Source organism: Psilocybe cubensis, chromosome 11 (genome assembly GCF_017499595.1).
Source record: "Psilocybe cubensis strain MGC-MH-2018 chromosome 11, whole genome shotgun sequence".
NCBI lineage: Eukaryota > Fungi > Basidiomycota > Agaricomycetes > Agaricales > Agrocybaceae > Psilocybe > Psilocybe cubensis.
In genome coordinates this window covers 3,039,514-3,050,190 of record NC_063009.1, presented here as the reverse complement: position 1 = coordinate 3,050,190, position 10,677 = coordinate 3,039,514, and the positions used below count along the sequence as shown (strand labels likewise).

At 47.6% G+C, this 10,677-nt stretch overlaps 2 protein-coding genes across 2 annotated transcripts; one reads left to right on the top strand and one right to left on the bottom strand.

Moving 5' to 3' along the window:
* Positions 1-100: 100 nt before the first annotated feature.
* Positions 101-2,459, bottom strand: JR316_0012022 (Transcription elongation factor SPT5; the record flags this gene model as incomplete). Its single annotated transcript, XM_047897663.1, has 6 exons — positions 101-494; positions 549-880; positions 947-1,936; positions 1,993-2,237; positions 2,293-2,395; positions 2,451-2,459. Coding segments are annotated over 6 exons (2,073 nt in total), but the record flags the coding sequence as incomplete, so codon positions are not given.
* Positions 2,460-3,829: 1,370 nt separating this feature from the next.
* On the top strand, positions 3,830-8,726 carry JR316_0012021 (uncharacterized protein; the record flags this gene model as incomplete). Its single annotated transcript, XM_047897662.1, has 9 exons — positions 3,830-4,858; positions 4,887-4,940; positions 4,997-6,142; positions 6,193-6,234; positions 6,294-6,599; positions 6,658-6,714; positions 6,754-7,761; positions 7,816-8,241; positions 8,295-8,726. 9 exons carry the CDS (start codon positions 3,830-3,832, stop codon positions 8,724-8,726), a joined length of 4,500 nt encoding a protein of 1,499 aa, XP_047744071.1.
* Between the last annotated feature and the right edge of the window lie 1,951 nt (positions 8,727-10,677).

The window sequence follows — 10,677 nt, the reverse complement described above, 5'->3', positions numbered from 1 at the left end:
CGAGAAGGTTGTTGTCGTGAATTGGATGAGGGTATTTAGGGGTGACCCAACGGGGTTCTAATGAAATCCATGTGTGATATTTTTTATGTCGGAGAACAACCTCGTTGCCATGAAGCTCGATAGACACTGCAATTAGCTGCTTAGAAAAATCTCCGCCGTCAACTACAGCATTCAGTTTAACTCCCACGAGTTTTGGGTTCAAGAGGACATGTGGGGGTGGTGCTGGAGGCATCCACAATGGATCAGACGCCACGGAATCAGATAACGGAGTTCTCGAAGAGGGGTCCCAAGCTGGACTAGGTGGAGAAGACAAATTATTTGGTGCTGGTGTCGGAAGGGGCGTTGCACTACCAGACGGCCTCTCCATCAGATAAGGGTGATGGGCGGATGTATCATGACCTTGCTCGGGTTGCGGCGTAGACAAAGTTTGCGTTGGGGTAGGTCGAATATGACCCTCACCGGGATCAAGGAACAGGACGAGCTCAAGAGAAGATCTACGTTGAAAATAATGAGTGTTGCATGACCTGTGTGAGATGGAATGCGCTTACGCAAATTCAACGACGTCGTCGTAACGGACTGATATTCTGTGAAATGGGGCATTCGGGTCGTATCGCGTCAACTGCATGTGCAACGTTATAGTATTGTCATCGAGATTTTCCTTGACATCCTGAATTACTCCGTATTCGCCTTTTCGAGGATGGTGCTGCTTAGATATCTTCACTTTTACTCCACACCATGGATGTGGAGGCGTCTTGGGAAGGGGACCAGATTCTGGCTGGCGCACATAAGGGATTATGGCAGTTTGTTCTGGCTCGTGCTTGTGGTGCAGCACGACGGGCTCCTTTGCAATGTCTACAAAGTTGACAAAAACCTCTGTTGACTGTCAAGAGATAAGTAAGCCAATAGAGTTGCAAAAGTAGAACGAATAACAAAATGGAGACCTCACTTCAATGACCTCGTCACCATCCCTAAAATAAGTAGGTATTTCACCTTCAAACTTCTTGCTGACAAAATGAACTCGATCATCTTTGAGAGCAACTACCCAGCCTGTCTTGCCAGTATGATGTCCACCCCGTACACAAACATGTTGTCCGATTTTAACATCCTTCCTGATTTCTTGCCACGGCACACGTTTTGTTGGGTTGTCGGCTAGAGGTACACCGTGTGTCCCTATTTCGAGGACTTCCGCATAGTAGGTATCCATAACCTTCAAGATAGCTGGGGCAAAAAACGACGTAGAGGTTGAAGGGGTGCTGCAAATGAGAACCGCGTCGCCTTCTTTCAAAGTCCATTCGCGCGGGCGTGGCATATGCGAGCGATTAACTGCTGGGTGTTGGCTCATTCTAAACATGGTGTAGAAGTCATGGGGTATGTCCTTGACGTTAACTGTGAATGAACGGTGGTCCAAATTTTGGGCCAGAAGCCCTTGTTCGAAGTCCATATCGCGAAAGCAGTAGCAATCAGGCCCACGGCTCTGCACGTCGGTTGGGAAAAGCTGTCGAAAGTGATCCGGATCGAAGAGCTTAGCAGCCGGCTTAACAGTCGATGATTTTCGCTTGAGGGGGTTCTGTGGGGTCGTATGTAGCCGAGGAATGAGGAGAATACGGGCATGTTGAAAACTTTTTTGTGAAACCACGCCAACGTCTCCCTTGTACAAGCCTTTCTTGATGACTACCCATGCACCGACGTCCACGGGACCATCCCTCATCCCAAGCACTTGACTATACTCTGAAGAGTCGATGAGCTGTCGTTTGATACCCAAGCCGTTACGCAGTACACCTGGTGTCCGTAGAAGAAGGTCGACGAGGGCTTGGTTCATTTTACATTCGATATAGATACTGCCCTGTGTTGATCCTCGAGTGAATGCGGAACGAACCTGATGTACTTCCGAGACTGTGCTGAGCAGAGACATCACAGCCTGTTCTTCAATACCAACCTGCGAAGATCCATTCAGTTTAGAACGCCCAGTGTCAATAACGGTAGGGTACGCACTCTACATTCAACCCGCCACAGTGGATAATCATCCGCCCTAGGTATGTACAACAAACCATTGTCATGGAGTGTATCGTCTGGATCTTCAGGAATGGCGAATCCCCCATCTCCCGCGGCATTGATTCTGGACTCGATGCGCGAAATCAAGCGCTCTAATGCTCCCTCGGTATGCCTATGAACTGATAACTGGGTCGGTAGAACGGAATGCCCAACATCCGGGGGTGTATCATCGTCGATGAATCCATCTCAATGGCAAGGGTTATATTAGTAGGGTAAATGTGTTTGAAGTATAATATTCACCTTCTCTATCTATTTCTCCGGATCCCGTCTGTTCGTCTTCCTCAGAAATTTCGTCGTCAACTTGAGCTTCGGTGTCCAGGAACTGGCGGATTCTGGGATCTATCTGTAATAATGTTACTAACCTAAACGGATTAAGATATCAAGGAATCATGACATACCTTCTTCATTGCGATTTTCGCGAAACACTCTGGTCTGCGCTACACTGCTTGTGCTGTGTGGTCATCAGCTGGTCGTTATTAAGACACGATCGCATCATATTTTCTTATTGTGCTCGTAGGTGGAGACTCGTTCAACTCATGTATTTTTGTTTTTTTTGTTATTCACGTACATCACCTCTAGCTAACTTCATACCAACATTGTTTAAAAACGTACCTATGGTTCTGCTACTCAAGGCTGTCGTTAACGTTGAGGAAAAGAGAAAGCGTGAGAATATGTTGAGTAGCTCAATATGTACCCCTCGGAATTTCAAGCCGCTCAAGCCGATTATCGCGTGCGGTATTCTCCTCGGCAACGCGGCTTGAAAATTCCGGGGGTTCATCATGGCGTGGTCGGCATTTTCTCACGGTTTCGTTCTCTTTCCACCCATAACACACCATGTCGCTCAGTGCGTAAGTAGTAGTAAATATATTTACAGTAGATCGTAAATATGTGTACAAATTAGTTTACAAACGAACGAAAGTCGGAACGATGGAGAACCGCCAAAATAAGACAGGAAACAGAAAAAACAGGAAACAGAGCAGAAGACGCTCAGATAGAGCAGAAGTCGCTCAGGGCATTGTGAAGGAGAGGTCCTTTGGGATGCGGAACCTTGGCTGTTGGCGAACAGTTTCCACAAACCTAGGTACTGTTAGCGTTCTTCTATACTCTCAGTATCGCCAGCTCACCTCTTCACTGCGTGGTCAGCCAACTTCCCATCCCGTATGGTGAAATTGACGAGGTCCAGACTTAGACCTTTGCGGAACACGACGACATCCCCTCTCCATCGTGCATTTCCCCAGCGTCTAAGAGATTTGTTGCGAGGCAGAAACTTGTGATTCTTAACGAAGATATGAAAGCGTGTAGTCCGCCCTTTGTTAACGATCGACACCACGCCGTCATGTATGTGTGGCTGCAGCGATTTCCCGCCCATCAATAAGTCCAGTCTAGGACTCCTCCCGCTCGCGTTTGCAAGAGTGTGTATTTTCTTCGTTACAGCACGGTTTGCATCGACCGCATAATATCTGGCATTAAGGGTCATATGGAGATCCTTGGTCGAAGTGAGTCGTTATTCATATAAACTTCGATTTCATCTCACCCTTGTAGTCGACCGGAAGGTCATCAACGATGATACCATGTCGGCGAAAAAGTATGGAGGTGGATGTGGCGGTAATTAGGGAGGAAAGTATGAGGCGCGAATACGGTTTGGCTGCTATCTTTTAGGTGAGTCCCTCTTTGTTTCCTTATTCCCGGTATTCACAAAGAGTTTTTGAATAAAGAGCCCCCATCTGAGTGTACAAAAGGTGACCTCGGGAAGGCAGGCATCCTCAGTATCATACCCATGTCGTCCACCCGACGGGAAACGTTGCCCCTCAAGGAGAGGATCGTGGCCTTACTTACTCCTTCGGCAACTGGATCTTCCACTGATCAAGAACCCTCCTCAATGGACACATCACCTGATTACCCGACGGAACGTCTAGAACAAGTAGAACAAGGAGGAGCTGGAGCTACTTTGTCCAACGCTACGCCTTCTAATGTAGCGGTTTCTTTTCCAATTCCTCCACCCGGACCTGCCGCAGATGAACACGGTGCACGTACAGCCTCCATTGCTCCCTCTGTTTCTCAGCCCACCAATGGCGCTAGTTTGACCAATCAGGTTCCTGTAAATGCGGTTATTCTCTTACCACCCCGGCTTGCTGCAGATGACCAGGGAGCCCAAGGATCTTCAGTCCCAAATCGTGTTGCTCCCTCTGTTTCTCAGCCCAGCAATGGCGCTAGTTTGACCAATCAAGCTCCTGTAAATGCGGTTACTCTCTTACCACCCCGGCTTGCTGCAGATGACCAGGGAGCCCAAGGATCTTCCGTCCCAGATCGTGTTGCTCCCTCTGTTTCTCAGCCCACCAACGGCGCTAGTTCGATCGATCAGGCGCCTTTCCGGTTTGCTACAGATGTTCGGGGTGCCCAAGGATCCTCCATTGCGAATAGTGTCTCTCGGCCATCCGCTGGACATATCCCACGGATTGGGTCTTCCGACGTGCTTTTTCCTGGACATTTCCGACAGAACGAGTCTTCCGCCAACACTAATCCTCCTCCGAACCCTGAAACGTCTATGGACATTGATCCTACACTACCTACGTCGTCAAATCCCAGTAGCACCTCTACATTTCCACGGTTTTTTATACCCGTTTTGTCTGGAAATTTGTTCAATTTCACTAGAAGTGATCCGAACCAGTCTAACCAGTCTAAGGCGAAGAAACGACGAGCTGCACCGGAAGACCATACCACCAAAGTCCAAGTCATCGAACAGAAAGACGTCGACATCGCAGAGCTGAGCAAGCAACAGGCACGTTACCCAAAATCTACTTTTCTTGTCATTTATGTATTCATTGCTTTTTTAGATCAAGCAGAGGGAAGAGGTGCTCAAGAAAATCATTGATGATGAACGAGCGGAAGTATGTTAATTTATTTCCTATGTTGCAAGATTTGCGTATTTACCACCATCGTACAGCTAACTAAGTCGAAGAATGCCATCAAAAATGCTGAAAAGAAAGCAGAAAGGAGCAAAAAGGAGGTAGAGGCTGTACGTTCGCAGTATACCAAGCTGTCGAAGGCAATGCGGACGGAGAAGGAGAGCTCCAAAGGGCTTGAAGAAACTGTTAAAACTCAACAAGGCGACCTCTCGTCAGCGTTGATCAAACTTCGGCGTGCAGAGTCCTTATCTAAAGCATACGACCGCCAGCGTCTTGAAGCTCAGGAGCGTCACGAGAAAACGAATGCCGATCTCGAAGCTGCGGTTGCTTCGCGAGGTCAACAACTCTTCGCACAAATCTCAGATTTAGAAAACGACATCGCTCGTCTGCAGCAAGAGAAATCCAGCGAAGTCAGTACGTTACAGCGGCAGCTCCAGCAAGCAAATTCGAGGATTGAAGATTTAAGTGCCTCACAAAATACAGCGGCCCTTGCACAGGAACAAATTAGCTCTCTTCAGCAACAGCTCCGGGACGCGAATTCGACAATTGAAAATCTCAACGCATCGCAACGTGCAGCAGCAACGTTACAGCAGCAGCTCCAGCAAGCAAATTCGAGGATTGAAGATTTAAGTGCCTCACAAAATACGGCGGCCCTTGCACAGGAACAAATTAACTCTCTTCAGCAACAGCTCCGGGACGCGAATTCGACAATTGAAAATCTCAACGCATCGCAACGTGCAGCAGCAACGTTACAGCAGCAGCTCCAGGCAGCAAATTCGAGGATTGAAAGTTTAAGTGCCTCACAAAATACGGCGGCCCTTGCACAGGAACAAATTAACTCTCTTCAGCAACAGCTCCGGGACGCGAATTCGACAATTGCAAATCTCAACACATCGCAAAGTGCAGCACACGCACAGGACCAAATCAATGCTCTCCAACAACAGCTAGAGCGCGCAAACACGACACGTGTGGAAGATCAACAAACTATCACGGGCCTCAATGAACGGTTGCGTGTTGCGTCAAACGAGATAACCCGCCTTACAGCACAATTACAAAACCAGCGAGAGGAGTCGCAGAAACAGTATCATGCGCTCGAACGCGATCTCAAGTCCCAAATGGATCTCCATCAACAAAAATCAGCGGACGCCGAGAACGCTCTGAAAGCAGAGCAAACTAACCGAATGGTTTGTCTGTCAATCTTTAATCATGGCATTGTTGCTGATACAGAGCACAGGCCGAGATGAATCAAATGAAGGCCACTTACGAGGATACGGTGGTAGGATTCTAGTTTAGCCTATGCCTCAACAAATCCGACTGATAAGGTATCATTATTAGTCCAGCCTGCGTCTCCAAGTTTCCAATCTGGCACAACAATGTCAGGCAAATCAAGGTCGCTTGAACGAGCTGGAATCAAGCAATACCGAATTCGGTAACACGACAAGTGCGTTGGAGGACATATTAAAGAACGAACGAATTAAGAATGAAGTAAATCTGTTCCCCTCCTTGTCAATCTTCGATTCTGATCACACCTCCAAGGTTTTGCAGGCTCGCATTAATTCAGTTATGAAGAACAGAACTCACAATACTGAGGATGATTATGAACCAACGGAAATTAGGAGGTTGGATGCCCGGCGGAGGCTGGTATGTTAAACAATCCATTCGTACGTAGTACCTAATAATTTACCTCGATGTCTTCTAGATTGGGATCAACAAGCGCAATGCCGGGTTTTCTATACATTCACGAGTACGCAATAATGTATGTGGTGATCTTGTTGATCCTAACGAGGTATCTTAGATTGCCCAGCGCGGACAATCAGCTGTTCCACCGTCAAATCCTCCTCAAAATGAAGCCTCGAGGGATGAAGATGACGAAATGGTAGATAGTTCTCCGCTCCGGAATTCGCCTCGAGCTCCCAATTCGTCACCCCCGCTGGACTCAGACGACGAACATATGGAAGATGGGACAACACACCAAAGACCTGTTCCAAGATCAGCATCACCTCGGCGATATATAATTCCGGGTTTTTTTCCTACAAGATATACCACAATTCCACCATCTCAAAGACGCAGGGATTCTAACCGCGCGACCCCTATCCCTCCTACAGGTCAGTCAGCAACAGAGCGATACTTTGCCGCTGCTATGCAACGGCTAGGGCGCCTTCCCGCTTCAAACTCTACCATAGCGCCTACCTCTGCTACCTCTGCGGTGAATGATCCTTACCGTGCTGCCTATCAAGCTCGTCATGCGACCCGCCCTACTGTCAGTCCTGTCGTTGATCGTACAGTTCCAGCGATGCCTACCACGCCAACCACGCCAAGACATTCGGCCTCCGAAGTGCGAACGTCTAACACATCTGTCCCTCCCAACTCCTCAACTGCAAATCCTCAACTCGCTGCCTATCAAGTGCGTCATGCAAATCGCTCTGGTGCCAGTACAAATCCTCAACTCGCTGCCTATCAAGCTCGGCACGCAGAACGCTCTGGTGCCAGTGCCCAGCGCGCAAAATCTCCTGCCACTGCTCAGCCGGCTCCTCCGATGGCCAACACGCCAAGGCATCCGACTTCGACCGTTACGGCTCCCAATATGCCTTCAGACGATGATCAGCACCCTTCGCCACGACCCAATACCGATAACATGCTGATTGAATGTATACAAACTATGACTGCCAGTGTCAACGGCTTGCGGGATGATTTGGCAAACGGAAGAGGACCCAGAGTACGTCAGACGCCTACGAAAGTCAAGTCTCCCTTCAAAGAGAAGGCTCCAGCTAGGCCTCGTACAATTGACCGCACACAGTTGACGGTATAGTTTTTACTACCTATATATCAATGCTTTACTTAAGCCCAGAATTTTTAGCAAGCAGTGCGCCTACATCTGCGCAAATGTCTCGATCTCCCTGCAGATCATCGTGACAGCCAAATCTACTCCGATCTTGATAATATTCACATCGCCGACGAGGTTGAAGTGGATCGTTTAGAGCGCCGACGACGAGATCCTCCGACGATGACACCTTTCCAGTTGTATTTTGACAGAGTCAACACACAATGGAACCGTCACATGGCAAACCTCTTTGCAGATTCTTTAGTGCGACAATATCCAGAATATCGGGGGCAAGAGGAAGAAATTGAACAATGTTTCCTTCGGCGTCTCACTACTCTAAGGGATTACATGTCCAACGCCATGCCACGGGGGGATGAAACTGAACAGGATGCGGGAAATAGACTGTTGATGGAGAAAGAGGGACGCGACCGGTTTAAGCGGGTTCGTCGTCGTCAGACTAAAGTAAGCTATCAAGTTAGTCCGAATTCCTTGCTCTAACGGCCTTTACTTTGCAGCTGTATGAGACCCGTGTTGATAGTGCTCAACAGGCGAACATGCCAAATCATGCGCGGACCATTGTGACGCTAGGAGATGATGGGATGAGTTCCGACGAGAGCGATTCTGAAGAGCGCGGAATCCGAAGCGTTAGGATATTATATTGGCGAAATCCACGGCTACTGAACACCGTGACGGATGCCGATAATGCTTTGCCAGCCACGACTGCATATGGTGGTAGGCGCCCCGGAGGTCAACCTGATGTCCGTCAGCGGTTAAGGCAAGGGCAAAATTACAGTACGAGGCCTGCCCCAACTAGACTCCCCATAAACTACTACAATCCGGTCTGGTTGAATACTTTATCCGACCTTGAACTACGATTGCTAGACCCCCAGGCCGCTCAACCATTTCCAGGGGAGGACGACGAGGTGAATCCTGCAATCTATACCTAACATTTCGTGGCGCGCAACTTTTCATAATTGTTACATATCAAAATTCTTCTACTTAGACTAATATAGCGGTTTCGTGGTCCATGTTATCAGTAGCTTGAAAGTTTGTTTTCCGATCAATTTACCTTTAATTCTTGTTATGAGCGTATTTTCTTTCGTCACTGAGCGAGTAACATTATTTCTCAGGCCATCTCCATGCCATCTCCAGGTTTGAACGCTCTTTCTAGTCTTGATCGGCATCAAAACATCGCGCGCGTTGGCCATGGGTTCCGTCGCGCGCAAAAACAATTAAACCGACCTAGGAATGGATGTCTATTTGCGTATGCAGTGAACTTTACACAACGGAAAATTATTGCACTAAGTATTCATAGAGCCAAAACTAAATATGATTTACAAGAAAAACATTATTGCGGGACTAAGTATCGAGATGAGACTGAGGAAAGAAGAAAAAAAATAGAAGCATGAGTGGAACTTGGGTGCGAAGATATACGAATAACCGAGATGCTACTGCCAAGCTGGAACGCCTTTGCACATTCCGCACTACAAGGTAATCAGAACAGAATCGGTGAACAAGCAGTTAAAATATACGAACAGGTTGGAGTCCTGTCCTAGTAATATTCCAATTCACGAGGACCCAATCGCGAGGTCTCGGCGGAAGGACCGTACGGGTCGACGTCTGTAACGAGATATATATTTTGGCCCGATCGATGGAGGAAGCGATATCGACAAGGGTTTTGAAGTCCATGGATTCTCTGCAAGAACTTTAAGATTCAAAGGTAGCACGCCGTAAAAAAACTGCATACCTCCATGATGTTTATGTCGTTTTGCGACCAAATATGGTCGATTGCTTCCAGAATATTGGCAGTTGTCGGCGTATATGAATTAGCGAAAGAACCGTCGAGGAGGCTGCGGACTGTATTGACAGATACTGGCATGGAAACGATATAACGACGTTCGCTTCGCAGTCCGGAGCGCAATAATGGGGCAGGGCGTGAGCTCAAATTATTGAGGTTTAAAAGGTGTGGAGAAGGGTTGTAGACAACCGTGTAATAATCGTAAAAAGTGAACACAGCGAGCAACGTCATGGGTGAAAAAAGCGCGAGAAAGAACCATAAACCATTGTGTGTTAAAATGCCTATGCCGACCAACATGGTGCCTACGACAAGCGTTGTGACAGCGAAGCATAAAATGCCCATGATGGTGGATGGGTGGAACGAGGTGGGAGTTGGCTTCACATTAGATCTTAGCCTATTTAAACACTTTCGAGGTTTAAAACACAAAGGACATACGAAACAAAGAGATAGACGTTCGGGACTTTAAACTATTCATTAAGATCTTCACGAGACAGTCCGTGACCCTAATGCGGGCCTGACGCGCCTTCTACGCGACCTGACATTCAAATAAAGTAAGTTGCCTGCAATACAGAATTATTTTCAGTTGAAGGTGCAACTTATGGGGAGACTTTTTCACATAAACCCTTATGGTTGCATTCGTTCATAGAAAGTCGCGGTAAAATTAAATAGAACCAGTGACTCTGACATTGTTACAAACTCATGAATTATTAGAACAGGAAGCATGGCGCAGGAACTTAATACCCTTGCTCGAGATTATCTTTCCTCCGATCGTTGACGTTGATGTTGTTGCATATATTGGAGATGGGGTGTCAATTCCGAATAGGTAGATATTTTCTCAGGGGGTATCGGTGATCGCTGTGGGGAAATTCTTGATAAGTACAAGGCAATGCGAACTATACGGAAGCTGAACGTACTGCTTGTATCCCGACTATATCTTCGGGAGGGCCTTCTTGATACATGATCTGTTGAAGGTAGGGACAAAGTTGGCAAATATACGGGCACGGATGAGGCTCGAAGTTCGATCGATTAGTGGAGGAAGCCCCGGGGTCAATTGTGGGATGTTGAACTCGGACCAAAATACTCAGATAATCACTTGGAAG